The 16946-nt window shown below is 42.9% G+C and overlaps 3 protein-coding genes across 3 annotated transcripts; 2 read left to right on the plus strand and 1 right to left on the minus strand.

Moving 5' to 3' along the window:
* Positions 1-310: 310 nt before the first annotated feature.
* LOC128725259 (guanine nucleotide-binding protein subunit beta-like protein) lies at positions 311-2571 on the plus strand. The gene is made up of 3 exons (XM_053818988.1): positions 311-500; positions 726-934; positions 1846-2571. The coding sequence occupies exons 1-3, from the start codon at positions 392-394 to the stop codon at positions 2464-2466; spliced, it is 939 nt and encodes a 312-aa protein (XP_053674963.1). The 5' UTR covers positions 311-391; the 3' UTR covers positions 2467-2571.
* A 1091-nt stretch (positions 2572-3662) lies between these two features.
* On the plus strand, positions 3663-5466 carry LOC128722932 (dolichyl-diphosphooligosaccharide--protein glycosyltransferase subunit 1). Its single transcript, XM_053816624.1, has 2 exons — positions 3663-4277; positions 4347-5466. Exons 1-2 carry the CDS (start codon positions 3701-3703, stop codon positions 5147-5149), a joined length of 1380 nt encoding a protein of 459 aa, XP_053672599.1. The 5' UTR covers positions 3663-3700; the 3' UTR covers positions 5150-5466.
* A 494-nt stretch (positions 5467-5960) lies between these two features.
* Positions 5961-15901, minus strand: LOC128724154 (uncharacterized). The gene is made up of 9 exons (XM_053817919.1): positions 14947-15901; positions 13197-14256; positions 12317-12498; positions 8401-9040; positions 8124-8319; positions 7669-8032; positions 7215-7591; positions 6983-7129; positions 5961-6906 (listed from the first exon to the last, which is right to left on the minus strand). The coding sequence occupies exons 1-9, from the start codon at positions 15899-15901 to the stop codon at positions 6823-6825; spliced, it is 4005 nt and encodes a 1334-aa protein (XP_053673894.1). The 3' UTR covers positions 5961-6822.
* Between the last annotated feature and the right edge of the window lie 1045 nt (positions 15902-16946).

Genomic DNA, 16946 nt, shown 5'->3' on the forward strand with positions numbered 1-16946 from the left:
GATTGATTTTAGTAACACGAGAATAATAATATAGTTATAACATAAGAAATATAATTATAACATATTTGTATACTCGTAACATATAAAAACCTTTGACATAAATACAGCGTTTATTGAACCCATGCCGCCATAGTTCAATAAATAAGAAATGATTAAACTATCTTAAAACTACGTATAAATCTGAAAGTTCGAAATGATCGCATAGATTTCAATAGGCCTTTCTGTTGAACTTATCGTTTAGGTCGTTTTACCGCTCGCACCAGTTAGGTATGAGAAATGACAGTTGTTCACATTCTTTTCTTCGCAACTTCCGATCGGACCGGGCGTGTTGTCCGCTTCGCTGTGAAATTAATTTGCCTGGCAAATTGTGAAAAGTTTACCAAGGTTAAAAATGACTGAAACGCTGCAGCTGCGCGGCCAGCTCCTTGGCCATTCCGGATGGGTGACCCAAATCGCCACGAATCCGAAGTACCCGGATATGATTTTGTCTTCGTCCCGTGGTAAGTACGACGTGTGACGCGTGCAATCGTAACACGTTCATCAGCACACCGAGTATCACCACGAGAAAATTGAAATTAAAACGTTTCATGTGGATGTAAAGTGTAACAATAATGAAAATCTACCAAATTAACCAAGTTTTGCTATACTGCAGTTATGTGGTCTTGGGTCCTCGCAAGTTCCCTCGATGTTCGTCAAACCTAACCTCACTTTTCTACTCTTTGCAGACAAGACTCTGATCGTCTGGAAGCTGACTCGGGATGAATTAAGCTATGGCATTCCGCAAAAACGTCTGTATGGACACTCGCATTTCATCTCGGACGTTGTGTTGTCCTCGGACGGCAACTATGCCCTGTCCGGCTCGTGGGATAAAACCCTCCGTCTGTGGGATTTGGCAGCTGGTCAGTCAACCCGTCGTTTTGAAGACCATACCAAGGTGTGACTATTATGTTTCTCATAAATGCTTGCATCGTCAAGCAGTCAGGCAACGTAAATGCATACCGAGTAATGGTGTGATTGGTGGAAAACAAAACGTTAGCTAGGATTTTTCTATCGATCCTTATTGGCGTCACCGAGCACGTGCTTGGTAAAGTCTCTATGGATTGATTGACGTTTGCGAAGAAAGAATCACTCGTTTGTATTGTTTCATGTTGAAATAAGCAAATGAATGATCTGTATTCGCTATAGCCAGGATAATTCACGGCTCCGATTAAAAATGCGCCTATGCGAGGCAGAAGAATGAGTCAGGTGGTTTATAAAAGCGCCAATGCGTGGCAGAAGAATTATTTTGTGCAACCCGTATATAATTTTACGTTGCGATTGCTGAGCGTGCTTAAGGATCGACCACGGATACGGAAACAAAGGTATACTCACCGTTTGGGAGAGATTGTGCTTACGGTGTAGAGAGATACACTGCCCATCCACTTACTATCAATTGAGTTGATATTCAGCATGTAAGCCGAGCGATGTTTAAATGAAAGATAACGGAGCGTATATAGCAAAGTGAAAATTTAGCTGGAAATTATTCCACAATGAAAGTTCTGCTACAAAAACAATTCTTCAAAATTAATGTTGCCGACAGTTCGCACAATCCCAGCTCCGTGTAATTCTATCTAAATGAATCGCATGGCGTTCATTAAATTTAAATCGTGCTAAAGAAAAGTACTCTCGATGGAATTCATTTTTCCAATTCTTTCTTCCGTGGAAGATTTAGAGCTCCATTTCGTTGAGAGACAGATCAATTTTGAAGATTGTTTTTGTACATTGCCCTACGAGCTATCATTATTCCTAACGTGTTTGAAACATTTATGAACAGATTTTAATATTGATTTTGTTTTCCTATTACAGGATGTTCTATCCGTTGCATTCTCGGTAGACAATCGTCAGATCGTGTCAGGATCGCGTGACAAGACGATCAAGCTGTGGAACACCTTGGCCGAATGTAAGTACACCATCCAGGAGGATGGCCATTCCGACTGGGTATCGTGTGTACGATTCTCGCCGAATCACACCAACCCGATTATCGTGTCGGCCGGTTGGGATCGTGTGGTGAAGGTCTGGAATCTGGCTAACTGCAAGCTGAAGATCGATCACCTCGGCCACAATGGATATCTGAACTCGGTGTCCGTTTCACCGGACGGTTCTCTGTGTACGTCGGGCGGCAAGGATTGCCGGGCCTTCCTGTGGGATCTGAACGACGGCAAACATTTGCACACTCTGGAGCACAACGAAGTCATTAATGCGCTGTGCTTCTCGCCTAACCGCTATTGGTTGTGCGTGGCCTATGGACCGTCGATCAAGATCTGGGATCTTGCATCCAAGACAATGGTTGAGGAGCTGAAGCCGGCCAAGAACGGTGACCCGCCACAGTGCTTGTCGCTGGCCTGGTCGACCGACGGTCAGACTTTGTACGCTGGCTACTCCGATAACATCATCCGCGTGTGGCAGGTGTCGGTGTCTGCTCGTTAAGACGAAGAGATCATTTCCGATACTAATGTATGTTATTTCAATTTTTTCGAAAAGATGAAATACACGAAAACCTAAAAATTAAATAATATTATGTTTAGCTATTATATTGTCAAATAAGAGTTCTAATACTTCCGTATGGTGATGTGTTTGTGTATGGAATTCAGTCGTCGCCGCTAGTATCGGAAATATGAGAAAACAGGCCTTATGGGTAAAAGATCATGCGTAAGAAGTGCAAAGCAGAGGCATTATTTTGGGTTTGCTAAAGGCCACAGCAAAAAATACAAATGAAATTACTTATATTTATCAATCCAACCTTAGTGCAAATTTAATACTGATAAATAGATGCATACATAGATATGGATAAATTTTTCGACACAAATGAAATTTGTACCTTGTTAGGACTGGGTTTGATTAAATGAACATTTTAGTTTTTTTCACTAAACAATCGGAACTTCAACAAAAGGCATAAAACATAAGTACTATATCAAATTTACTAGATATACTACAAAATACAACTTTTTCATCGGTATGATGATTAATGGACAACGTACAGAATAAACTACGAACAATTCAAATTGATTCTTGAAATATTAGGTTTTATTTTATGCGATAATAGCCTACAGTAAAGATTACGTTTCTAATATAATTTTAAAATTTTCGAATACAATCTTGTGTACTAGATATTAATTATATTTACCGTAGTTTAAAAAATCTCATGAATCAGTGACGAGAGTACACCCAATTATTTAACCATGAGATACAATGCAACTGAATTCCCTTTTTTTACTAGAGTTAGTGATACTGATCATGTATTATAATTTTTCAATGCTTTTGTAACACTTTGTCTTAATTTTAAAAATACATTGAAAATGTCTTGGGAAACTAAAAAGCCTCATCATCGAACTTATCGTTTGGGTCGCTTTTTGTCTGAGCCAATTTGGCAACAGCACTGACAATTTACGCCAAAAAATACACGTCAATAACTCATGTCGGCTGGCGTGTCCAATTGGTAAATTTCAATCCGGCTTGAAACCGTATCAAACACGGTTCGTGACCACAAATCTCCCTGTACTGAACCAATTTGAAGCTTCCAGCCTTGCGTTCGTAAATCAACCCACCATTCCGGTGTTTTATGAATGGGCGAGAAACAAAATTGATAAACTCAGGAAGGCGCAGTGGTCGGCTGTGTCGGAAAGTTTCTCTAGCCGTGTAATATCGCTAATACTTCGAAAAAATGGAAAAATTGACGTTTTTCCTCTACGTTGTGGCCACCGTGGTTGCTGGTGCGTTCGTCCACGCGGCAATTGATATGGAAATTGAAAATAGAGCCGTCGATCGAACGATAGATCTGACGTCGCAGTTGGTGAAGATTTCCTACAAAATAACGCTAGAGCACAAATCGAAGCAGCCCATCAGCAGCTATTTGTTCCTTGTGCCGGAAGCCGATCGCGACCGGCTGGCTTTCATATCGGCGAAGGATGCCTCGAAGAAGGAACTGAAGCTCACGGAGACAACCACTCCGAAGGGCGTAACGTTCAGCATGACTCTGCCGGCCGGTGCCTCCAGTCCCGTCGTGTACATCGAGACCGTGTTCACGAAATCACTAAAACCATTCCCGTCGGCCATCGCACAGACCGACCGTCAACTGGTGCAGTACTTTGGAAATGTTTACTTCTACTCCCCCTACCCAACGGTGACGCAAAAAACGACGGTACATCTGAGTTCCCGGAATGTGGAAAGCTTCACGCAGTTCAAACCCAGCGCCCAAGCCGACAGTACGATCTCCTACGGCCCGTACGATAACGTGGCAGGTGGGTGTTTCGTTGCCAAAGAGCAAACATCGAACTGAACTTTTGAAATATATTGTCCTTTTTTTTTAGCTTTCTCTCATGAAGCCATGACAGTCCACTTTGAAAACTACACTCCGTTCTTAACCGTGACCCGGCTGGAACGAACAATCGAGCTATCGCATTGGGGTAACATTGCCGTGGAAGAAACGCTCGATATCGTTCACTCGGGTGCCACGCTAAAGGGTGCTTTCTCCCGCTACGACTATCAGAAGGACACCCGCTCGAATCAACCCAGCGTGAAATCCTACAAAACACTCCTGCCGGCGTCGGCTACCGGAGTTTATTATCGCGATACGAATGGTAACATTTCTACCTCGGCGCTACGTACGCTGAAGGATGCCGTCGAGCTAGATTTGCGTCCTCGGTTTCCCCTGTTTGGCGGTTGGCGCACGCACTACACCCTCGGCTACAATGTGCCGAGTTTTGAGTACCTGTTCCAGAACGGGGACAACTTCCTGCTGAAGATGCGTGTAGTCGATCACATCTTCGACGATATGGTGGTCGATGAGGTTGTGACGAAAATCATTCTACCGGAGGGCGTTAACAACATTAAGCTGATCGCTCCCTACTCGATTCAGAGGCAACCGGATTCGCTGCACTACACGTACCTCGACACTTTCGGACGTCCGGTGGTCACGTTTAGCAAGCGAAATGTGGTCGAAAATCACATCAACGATTTCAATCTCAAGTACAACTTCTCCCGCGTGATGATGTTGCAGGAACCGTTGCTGGTTGTGGGATTCCTGTACGTGCTGTTCGTGTTTGTGATCATTTGGATGAGGCTAGACTTTTCGATTATCAAGGAGAAGGAACCGCATCAGCATAAGGATTAGAGAAATGACTAAAGAAGAAAGAACAGTAAATCCTAACCATCTTCTTTCGATGTCACACATTGTCCCTCCAAACTCTTGTGTTTTACCGTATTTTTCACTAGGCGTTTCCAAATTTGAGTTAACATACCAATATAGCGCAAGTATCTCAGCATTTAATTAGGCTATCGAGATAGTTCTATTTCACTGCACGATGTAAGGTTAGATGTCTTCTTTCGTTACTTTGAACTGATCGAATAATTCCAATTGCGTTCAGCTATTCAGAGATGGGGCGTTGCGCTGTCTGAACAAAGTAGAAAATAAAACAAATTGATAAAATAACACCCGTTCTAGAATTGTTTTTTTTTTTACATGTTCTTCGTTTATTGTTGTATAAGATCCATTATCCTGTGAAATTTATCGTCACAATCTCAATTTTCGATTTAAACGACAATACCTAGGTAGGCCATACAGAAAGTGTAGAGCATATTTAAATTGCTGTAAAGGACACGATATTCTAAATTTCCTGCAACTGGGCGTTTCCAATCAATTTAAGCACCTTTTCGAAATTATGAAGCAAGTGTCCTGCTTGTGTTGTGCTTGAGCGACCTTTTTGGATCCATGGGGTTCATTTGCTGTTCCAGACTTACCAGACACTGGTAGACACCGTCCTCGAGATTCCTGATAAATTTACTTACCTGGCCAAATTGAAATAATTGGCGTGCCGATCTTTCTTTCTTGTATTATTAAAATAGTGACTATCGCTGGGATTAGGACAACAACATTACATAAGGTTCCAAACGCACTTAACACAGCAATGGTTACTTTTCGTGTCTTTATTTATTCCGACTTCGTTTAGTTCCAATAACATGATTGATGGACATTGTTTCTCGAATGAATTGTATATCGGTTGGTCAAATATTGGAATTTATTTTGAAGCAAACGTGTATCATTCAAATCATTCCATTAATGGGGTGTTTCTGAATGCTGCTAAAAGCGATGATTCTAAGGGTGCGATTTCAATTTAGTAGAGACGCCGCTAATCTGACATTTTTTGCTGTGTAATCTCAATTTGGAAAAAATGCATGAGCGTATCGTATTGATCAAGTAAAAGAAAGCGACGTACTTTTATTTTACACATACACATGTTGCCGTAAACAACAGGGAAGACCATGAAGAGTGTTCATTCAAATCATGGACAGAAACGCAAAGGAAAAACACCACTCACGCAACAATAGTAATGAAGAGTAATTCAAATAAAGAAATCCTAATTTTATGGTTCTTTCTTGAAAGTTTCACGTGAAAGTGAATCAATAGACACATTGCGATCTTGTTCGTTGGGTTTGACTGGGTATAGGTTGGTTCCTGTTGAATTTGGATATTTACTTTTAAGTTCCTATATAAAACGTCCCTCCAGGACCACTGTGGTAGCCCCCTGCATTGGCCTGGATTCTTTACTTTAGTTTTTAGTTTAAAATTATGTAATTAGATATTGGGATACTTGAACGGGCGTTTGTCGTAATTTCTAGATACTGTTGCAGTTACAACTTTCATCTTATTTCCTTTTCCAGCTTCATAATAAAAAAGGAAATTATTAGTTAATAAATTTTCATAAAACGTATCTCTCGCACACAAAACCTCACAGCAAAAACGACCACACGACAACGGATTACAGGGTGCTGCTGGGCTGCGTTGCTTTAACCAAGACTCTCGACGCAGGTAGTATTCAGTGAACTGCCCTTCACTACCGTTTTGAACTGTTCCGGGATCGGCTGCTCGGTCTGCAGGAAAAATGGAAGAAAATGCATACACATCAGCACGCGCTCGTTCCCAAACCGTACACTAAACAAGGCTTACATAATCTCCGCCGGATCCCTTCGGAATCATCACGTTCATCTCGGATGATTTGGAGCTAACGATTTCAACCTCGAGCGAATCAGCCGACAGGTACATCTGGCAGCCATCAGTCTTGTCAATGGAAATCGTTGGTACTTTACCGAGAACCTGCGGAACGGTACGAATAATTAAAAATAAATCAGATTTTGAAAAATATCCTCTTAAAACGAGACGAGTAACGGCTATCGCATACCTGCATCTGAACGCTCTGACAGTTGACGAATTCAGCCGAGGACACGAGCGAATCGAATACGAGGGAACACTTTTTGCACGAATCCATCACGATGCTGTTGATTTTGCCCTTGATTTGAAGCGTCGAACCTTCGCAACGGAACATGTACACCACGTTGTTCATCTCGGCGTCCTCGACCACGAGATTTGGATTGTTCTTCTGATACTCGATGAGCCATTTCTTACCGTCCCGCGTGAAAGACGGTGGTTTGGCCACTGCCGGGGCTGCCACGGACTTCGTACCATTAGTCACCGCCGTTGGAGCCTTGTATGGGGCAGGGCCCGATCGCAAGCCCGGGTTTTTGTGTGTTTGCATGTCGGCCGTTACCTTCTTCAATCCTGCAGCAGACGGGAGACAAAAAAAACGGCAATTGAGGTTCGCGCTAGCGAGGGACGTGGAGATGTGTCTAAAGTACCTTTCGTGATGTCGGCGCCCTGGTTGATCTGGGCGAACAAAGCGCTTCTGTCATCACCGACACCTCCGGCACCAGCCGACAGGTCACCCAAGGGCATCATCGGTGGTGGCGGTGGCAGACCACCGGGTGGTGGAGGTGGTGGCACCGCCGCTCCACCAGTTGCCGGTTTATCCTTGCCGGACCACACCAATCCGGTTGTGTGGTGCTGCTTGATGTACTGCTGCAGTTCCGTCAGTGTTTGAATCCAGGCACGGGCCCACTCCATGTGAGTGCTATCTTTCTCCTTCCAATCTTTAAGCACACGATTTGTGTAGAATTGTCCCGCATCGTTCATCTCTTTTACGTACGGACCAGGAGTAGGAGCCTACAATGTACCATGTGCATGCATAATTCAGTAAAATCCTTACAACAATCAGTACAACGATCAGTATTCACTCTTGCAATTAAACACTTACCACACAGACCCATCCTAGTGCCGGAATGCTTTCACTTATCGCCGACAGATGATTGAAGAACGGCGAGGTGCGATTTTTTTCGCGGAAACTTTGAATCGTAGAAATCTTATCCGAGGTAGGCTTTAGCAGGTTTTGTAGCTCCGTGTTCGATGGGGCACTCGAAGCAGCAGCCACCTTGAGAAACGCAAATTGGGCGCTAAAAAAACAAAACCATGGTGGTGAACGACAGTTTCTCTTCGTTTATTCCAGGACACCGTGCTCGGAATCGGGTACTCACTCAAACGCTTCCTTCACGAGCTGCGCCTGGGTGGCCACATCGCCTCCAATTTTGCTGGACAACGCAGTGAAGCTGGCGAATGAGCCGAGCATAATATCCTCGTAAGCATTGATGCTCATCTTGTTGGCGTGTTCTGCTACGGTGCCGTGCTGCGAGGAGAATGATAATACTGCGACGCCTTGCTCTTGGGTGGTCAATTGATTAGTATGGTTTAAAATATCAGTTGGTTGTTTGTGTATTACAGTGGATAGTTGCTTTGGCTGCCGTTCCTGTGCCGGGCGATCGGAAAACTCGGGAAATAGGCTGCTTTCGAGGGAGTCTATTTGCTGATGCAAATAGGATGCCGATGGCGGTGGGGTCGAAGGAAGAACCGTTGGCAGATCGTTCTGATCGTCTACCAAAGTTTTGCGCGGCGAGATGATCGACGCCGATGATGATGGTTTTTTCGTATCACTCCCGGTGGTGCCGTTCGATCGGATCACTGCTTTTCCGACAATGCAGGCGTCTTTGAGTATGCGTCGCGTTTCTTCTAATTCACGCGCAGAAACGGTACGCTCGAGACGATCCACGATACGCTCTAGACGATCTATCAAGCACTCTAGCTCGCGCGCCGAGGACGGTTTCAGGTCTGGATCACACTCTGTGGAGAGAGAGAGAGAGAGAGAGAGAGAGAGAGAGAGAGAGAAACGTTCGAGATAGGAAATCAGTTTTAACGATCCACTTTTGATGAAACTTAAACCAAAGGAAGGAATCAAGAACACATACGATACGTAAAATAGAGAAAGTAAATAACGTAAAAACTCGCGAGATAATACACTGTTAATTGTGGAGTTTAATCAACAAAATTTATATGGATTGCTTCAAACATTGATGTGTCATGCTGTGTGGATGCTCCCATTCATAAAAAAACGCTTATTCGATTCGATGAATGAACGAACGTGAATATATCTTCCAAAAGCTTGACAACCATGTACTGAAATATTCTCTCCCATCAAAGCATTAGCCTAAAATACATTCGATCGCGTTAAAACATGCTGAGATGAATAAACGTGATGAAATGTTTGTGCCTGCCTATTTTTGGAGGTTCTATACTCTTTTTTTAGTTCTCAGAGTGGCCTTGATCTCTATCCTCCTCTCTCACGATCTCTTATTTAAGTTTTCCCTTGAAAACATTGAGTTCAGCCCCTTCCCCACGGGAATCAATCGAGAAGATCAAGTCCAGGCGCATTTTTTTCTTCATCGTATGAACAAATTGCGTGACCTTCACTATGTCACAAGGCCATGTAACGCTTCTGCAACCACATTCATAGTTCACTGGGCACTGTTATTATAGCGTTTCCCGTTTTCCACAAATATTGCCAACAAACACGGACACTACTCGCGATCATTACCTGGATTGGAGCACGTCTTCACATCGTGTATGATCAGCGTGCGCCCAAAACAGGCGCTCAGGGCCTGCCCCATTCAACACACCAGCAAAAGAACCATATGCACAACTCTACTACACAATCCAGGTGAATTTACCTCCGAAAAATCGCGCACGACCGGACGCACTTTTGGACGGAACAACGATAAGCCACAAGAAAAAAAAAACAAATGCTAGCAGCATAAACATTCACACTCCTGCCGACGCTTCATGGTCGTTGTGGCAATTGGTGTGGATGATATGGCTATATGCAAAAGATCGATTGTACGCGATTGAAGAAAAATTCACACATTCGATAGAAAACATCCGTATTCGCGTTCTGTGTGATTAAAACCCGAAATTCCTGAATTTCGACCAAGCGACCTAAAAAGTTTAGCTGAACTAGTGACGCGATCGGAACGCAGGAAGAATAATTTTCGCCTATTGGAAAAAAACCCCGTCCCGATCCTGGCAAACGGACGCGGCTATTATACGCGGAGGTGTATATTTGGACGTCAGCAGTGGTGCGCTGGTGTTGGAATGGTGGGAAAATTCGAACTAATTTTAAAACGCTATTAAAACGCACAACAACTTAGCGTAGCTCGCGCACCGTCTTCCCGACAGTGTCATCGCTTAAAACGACGTCGATCGTGACTGCTAAGGTGACGGAGGGCGGGCGGACAGCAGTAGTCTTGGGTGGGGCAGCAGCTGGTACAGCTTGCACGTATGGGCGGCAGTATTTCAGATTCGGTAGAACAGCGAGCGAGATAGGAGCATCCCGGCTAATCGAAACAGTGACTAAAAACGAGGCGAACACCCCCCGACAGTACAATACAGTGCATTCATTCGCTCTGGGTGTGTCGTTTTGCAAAACCCATGTCCATTCGCGAGATGCACGATTGTACAAGGTGGAAAAAATAATCATCTTCTCATGCGTTTGACATTAATCTTTAGAAAGCGGTTTCTAATCGCCCTTTGAACGCGTTTCTACTATTGTTTACACGAAAACCAACACACTTCGGATGACCTCTCGTTGTGTCTTGGAATATGATTGGTGTTAGAGTATACAACTATTCGACGAAGGATGCATATTTGCTATTCTTAGCTTCATCTTTCAACTTTTTAGTCCACCGCCTACAGGTTTAAATAAACACGCACAGAATATTATAGCCACGCACATTTCGAGTTTGTCCCCCACGATCTTGAACTATTTCTTCTGTGCTCTTGCAAAAGTTCATATTGGACTCTTTTTACACAGAATAAGAGATCTTTACTCCACTTCCAATCATCGCTGAAACAACAGGATTTACAAAGCTGAAAAGGTACAATCGATGGAGAGCCACTAGTCAGAAGCTTTGATTTTTTTTTCAAACGAATGGCGCCAACGGATTGTGGTAGTGAAATATGTGCCCAATCTCTCATCTTAAGTTGAATGCATGCTCAATATTTGTAATGAATGTAGCCATATCTACTACACTAAACGCTGGCAGGAGAAGGCTGTTCTCCTTATTCATAATGTCCGCTTTACAATGGTGGCATGGTTCTCCCGGTTCCGGAATCAAATTGGAGAAGATGATGTATTTGCAGTTGGGCAACCGGAATCGCGCAGTTAGTTCCGACTTCGCTCTGGTCAGGAGCATCAACCGGAAACCACACATTTAGCATAATTGTTCCTTGTTACAGGTGCTTACTGCCTTTATCGGAACGTAACTATTTAGGACTCGAGTCGTAATAAAATGCACGGAAAGGTTATTAGTATCCGAACCAACGGGTACTGATGCACTGGCCGAGCTATCATATTCAAACATTTTATGAAATACGAAACAAACACGCGTCAAAAATTATTCTAAGATTCGTCTGAACTTTTTAGCGTTAAACAAGTTGGTCGCTATCAATTGATCCTATGATAAATTTAATGAATGCAATCATATGTAAGTGAAATTCGTTCGAATGCAATCGTATCTAAGTGAAATTTGTTCAACCCTGTTTTTGATGAACGATATGCCGTATCGATTCCTTTCGATTTTTTTCGAAATAGATGATACATTTTGATATTTTTTAAGATTAAGCTAAGGAGCTCGATATAATTGTGTGATTTAGTAGGAAGAAATGCCGTCTTCGATACATAATTCCACCTCACCACCGTACAAATAATCTAGAATTTTTCATTGGAACATTCCTGCACCAATATATGAAAAATCCTTGAAGATAGTGATCATAAAACTCCATGGTATGGCAAGGACTGTGTGTTTCATAACCCACCAAAATGTTCCTAGAAAACCAACATTTAATGAAACATATAACCCAATTTCAATTAGGATCATCAAAATCCTTTCCATGAATAACATTAATTTAAGCTTTTATCAAAGTTCATAAATAGTGTTTTTTTTTCTTAGAATTTATAAATCAACAACCGATAACATGAATGTAGGTAAAACAAAACAGGAACCATAAAAAAGTAAGATAAAACAGACAGAAAAACAAATGGAATATCGTTCAATTGCGTAATACCCTCAGTTTCCTCTTCCGTCGGGACCTTGGCAATTTCTGGTCCCAACGGATCAAACCGAACACGGTGCTCCACGGCGGCATGGGCTGCATTGAGCAGTTCTGAGAAGAACCGATGCCTGCGTAATGCCAATTCATCGCGTCCTATAGGTGTAGTGGGCGGCTCCATTATACCACCCTCTTCCCTAAGTGTTTCCAGGGAAAATGTACGAAAAAAACAAACAGATTTACAGAGGTGTTTTACAGTTTTTCCAAAAAAAAAAAAAGAAGACATACATAGCGCAGAACTACGGTTAACTTGTACGATTGAATGAGATGAGCTTTAGTTTACCCTATTGCGGAATCATTGAGCGAAAGTTATGAACTTCTACTAAGTTCTACTATGAACTAAGAAGCAAAACACAACGTGTTGAATTGTGAAACGAATGTTCTATGACGTTCATGGGAACAAAGACTACAGCAAGATGAAAGTATGATGAATACAAATTCTTGTCTCATGATTGCGTGAAAATAAAACATATGATCTTCTTCAACTCAATACATTCCCAATAAAACAGATATTTCGACAAATCACGCATATCAATGTACAAAAGAAGAAGCATTATGAAAGATGAATACCTAGTGCATGATTAATGTGTGATCGATGATACGAGCATGGCGTTCGTGTGTTTGTAACAATTGTAGCATATCATGCGCATTATAGAACGTTTTGTATTCTTCTATTTAACTCTTTTACTATTTAAGGATGATATCGAATGATAGCACAAATTGATGGATATGGAATAATAGAAGCTAAAGCCAGTAGCAGTGGCAACGAAGAGAAAACGAATCAGAGCACTACACGATCAAAATTGCTCAGTACGTCAAAATGCAAGATACCAACATCATCAACCGATCCTCGGCAAACCAGTCCGGAAGCGCTATCATGCCTGGCAGTGATCCCCGCTTGGTAGCATACGGTGTGCACATGTCGCCCCGTGGCAACTTGGCCGGAACCGAGTCCGAAAACACGGAATCATCATCTTCTGGCGGGGGATACTCCGGTGGCGGAATCACCTCCGTGCTATCGTTATAGGCTACCTTCTTTTTGATCGATGACTTGGATGATCGACGCGAGAGGCAGCTTTCGCGAAACGAGACCTGCGTTCGAATCGTCGTGTCGTCGCTGTTAACCGACTCCTTACGGCTGCTGCTATTGTCACCCTCGTTCCCTGACGGGCTGCCCCCGTTCGTGGTCGTGTTTGGTACCGACTCGGACAACGTGGAAGTGTCGTCGTTGTTTGATTCACGCTCTTCGCTTGAATTTTTTGAAACCTGATCGTTGTTATTGCTGCTGGCCGCATTCGCTGCCTCCTCCTCGTCGTCACCTTCCGTTTCCGGCGAACCGCCCGCAATCGCTTCCGGTGGTGATGGCGTCAAAGAGAGCGTTGCCGTCGCCGTGTCCGCTGCACCGGAACTTTTTGGCTCGTTTTCGTTGTCGCTGGTGGTGACGGGGGCACTTCCTCCCTCGACTGCAGCACTTCCATCGCTGGAGCTGCTGAGTGGATTATCATCGTCACTCTTGCTTTCGTCTGGCCGCGGTAAAAAGCGCTCCACGTCGATTGTCTCCTCTATTGTTTCCTCACTATTGCTTGGTTCACTTTTAAGGCGGTCCATCTTGGACACAACGAACGATGAAGTTTGCTTCTCGCCATCACACTCCACCGTTTCGTCGGAGCTCGAAAGAGGTGGAGATGTTGCAGACGACTCAATTGAAGGTTCCACGGGCGGAACAACAGTGGCAGTGCTGTAAGCAATCTCATCGCTGTCCTGAGAATTATTTGATCCTTTTTGATCATTGATAGCACCACTCTCGTCGTGTTGCACCAGATATACAAGATCATTCACAACCGTATCGTTCTCAATTGATGATTCTCTTGGTAATGATTGACATTCAGCTTCATCTGGTAAAAAGCACACAAAGTTTACAGTATAACAACGATCAGTGCTTCAATCTTCGTGCAAAAAAAATAAGAATTTCATATAACGTTATCCACAAATAAGATTATCGGAGTTTTGATTATGTATTCATTTTTGTTTTCTAAGACGCACATCGAATTGCGAAAACAATTGATTAAAAAGACTAACAAAAAATATGATACATCCTCAGTTAAAGGACATAAAGAACACATGCTCGCTATTTAGAAGACAATATCAAAAATGGTTTCAAATTTAGTAGTAAATTAGAGCGTCAATATTCGAACGTCAGCATGCATATAATTTTGGAGTATTGCTGCTTTCAAAAAAATTCAATATTTAATCTTTATTTTCCAAGACCTGTTTTGTGTTATTGATTTGAATAAAATATGTGCGTTTTTCATGACATTACTTCAAGCGCTAAGTTTCGCGCGTATATGCCGATGGTAGCAAAAAAAAAGTTATGCTTCAACTGAAAAGGTCAAGACAATTGGAACAAAGTTTCATTCAAGCTTCAGCTGAAACATTGAGCAGGATAACCAATGTGGACAACGTTACGCCCCCGCTAATGGCAATGGGATAGAGTCTAGCAGCACGAGCTGTCAGGTGCAGTATTTTGGCCACAAATAGGGTTGGTTTTTTTCTCATTTCAATTATTCCGCGGCTTTGATCCTTACCATCTTCTGACAGCTGCTGCTTCAGTGGCTCCAGTTGTTCCAGCTGCTTTTCGCTAGAATCATCCGCAGGCGGTGGAAAATCGTCGTTTCCACGCGTCGGAGAACCTTCGCTTTGTTTCTCAGAGCTGCCGGAGAGTTCGCATGAATTTTTCCGCGATGATAGACGAACAACCACCGGATGGTGGGTTTCGCTCAGCGGATTTTCATCGTTTTCCAGAGAGCGCAACATTGCTCCCTCTTCTGTTCGTTGTTCGTTCTCTTCAAGGCGCTGTTCCTCCAGCATCTCACCAACGGGGAGTGGAATTTCTTGCGGGGTATTGGTCGCATCACCGGTTGAGTCCGCATCGGTAGATTCATTGGGCAGCTTTGTCTCAATCTCAGTAACCACACCCGACGATGGACCTGATTGATCAGTTTGGCCTCGTTCGGTACTCGAAAGCGTTTTGCTGGCCGGTGACGATGAAGTGGACCCGGTTGTACCGGCCGGTGTTGCATCGGTAGCGTTCTCTTCGGTGGTTTTTTCATCGATATCAACAGGGTTTGATGAAGTGTTTTGTTCATCTTTTTCGGCGTTACCCGTAGCTGGTGGGTTGTTAAACGGTGGCGAGGAGGAATCCTGTTCTAAATCGGATGGAACTTCGACCGCTTCCTTCGGTTCCGGTGACGCAGACCCATTCAAGACAGCAGTCGTTGCCGCCGAGCAGCCAGAGTATGATCGTAGATTATCGGAGTTTTCAATAATTTCTACCTTGATTTCCTCGTCATCTTGTGAGAGGTTATCCACAGCCGAAATTTTACAGGCACTCGAATTCGTTTCGTTCAACTTCTTTAGCTGCTCGTTATCGTCCTCCTCGTGGGAAACATCTGACTCCGACGAGTTATCCCCCTTTCCGGTGGCCGATTTGTCTTTCTGCTTCGGAGATTTAGGATTTACGCAACGGCAACACGAAAACATGCTGACACTTTAAATTTTTGCTTCAATCTATCACTGGTAAACGTTATTCTTTATCTAACAAGTAAACAACACACTGAACACACGGACTGATATTGTATTCCAACATGTGGTAAAATTCAACACGTGCCTTCTGCTTGCAAGATAAGCTATTGTTAGGTTTTTAAACGAAATAACCGTTAACTATTACAGCTAAATCTCGCGGTTGTACCGCGGTACTGTGAATAATGCACTTATTACGCAAACCCGCACCCACACACGTAAGTGTACAATATTTTTACAACATTCGATAACACATAATTCCAACTTTTTCAGACAGAGGACGTTAAGAACTAATAAAAATAAATATTAATGGCAGTATCACGGTCCGTACGATAAGATAATTGGCGATATATCAGGCTGGATCATAAGTCTCCTGGCTGACACATTTTAACAATTCTGAGCGATTCGTTGATGAAATTTTAAATTTTTTTTGATTTTAACCTTTTTCATTCACGTATTACTGCGTAGCGATGAAATATGGAATCAAAACTAATCACAAGTTGTTGAGCAGTGAACTAAACAATTATATTGAACTTATTGAAATGTCTCAAAATAAGCTTATAAAAAATAAAATGAGGGTACTATTTTTTGTTTCGCTGATGTATATAAGAGCAACACTAATCGCATAATTCTCTTTCACTCTCTCTCTCTCTCTCTTCCTATATTTATTTTTTATCTCTTTTTTGCTTCTCTTATAAAAAGAAAGAAAATAATGTCGAGGACGATTTTTATTGGGGACTCCTTACTTGTCCTTACACACTTGTCACCCTTAATCATTGTACAGAAATATTGCTTGCTTCAGGGATGCAAACGCTTTCCTGACCCGTGTAGTGAATTATTGGACTGATGAAATCTGAGCGTAACGAAGAAACTAGGTCACACGCTTTCACGAAAAAACACCATGCAATATAAGATCCTGACGGGATTGAGAACACAATGGCTTCGTTACGGAATCATTCAAAATAAGTATGAGCTAAAACAGCTACCACCAACGACTACTTTCGTA

This window comes from Anopheles nili, chromosome 3, assembly GCF_943737925.1.
Source record: "Anopheles nili chromosome 3, idAnoNiliSN_F5_01, whole genome shotgun sequence".
NCBI classification, from domain to species: Eukaryota; Metazoa; Arthropoda; class Insecta; order Diptera; family Culicidae; genus Anopheles; species Anopheles nili.

Excerpts from the sequence above, each read along its gene's own strand:
- LOC128725259 (XM_053818988.1), top strand. The coding sequence starts at position 392 with ATGACTGAAACGCTGCAGCTGCGCGGCCAGCTCCTTGGCCATTCCGGA. Across the intron at positions 501-725 it reads GATTTTGTCTTCGTCCCGTG|ACAAGACTCTGATCGTCTGG; the intron begins GTAAGTACGACG and ends TACTCTTTGCAG. Across the intron at positions 935-1,845 it reads GTTTTGAAGACCATACCAAG|GATGTTCTATCCGTTGCATT; the intron begins GTGTGACTATTA and ends TTCCTATTACAG.
- LOC128722932 (XM_053816624.1), top strand. The coding sequence starts at position 3,701 with ATGGAAAAATTGACGTTTTTCCTCTACGTTGTGGCCACCGTGGTTGCT. Across the intron at positions 4,278-4,346 it reads CCCGTACGATAACGTGGCAG|CTTTCTCTCATGAAGCCATG; the intron begins GTGGGTGTTTCG and ends CTTTTTTTTTAG.
- LOC128724154 (XM_053817919.1), bottom strand. The coding sequence starts at position 15,901 with ATGTTTTCGTGTTGCCGTTGCGTAAATCCTAAATCTCCGAAGCAGAAA. Across the intron at positions 7,130-7,214 it reads GTCAGAGCGTTCAGATGCAG|GTTCTCGGTAAAGTACCAAC; the intron begins GTATGCGATAGC and ends ACCGTTCCGCAG. Across the intron at positions 6,907-6,982 it reads AGGGATCCGGCGGAGATTAT|ACCGAGCAGCCGATCCCGGA; the intron begins GTAAGCCTTGTT and ends TTTTTCCTGCAG.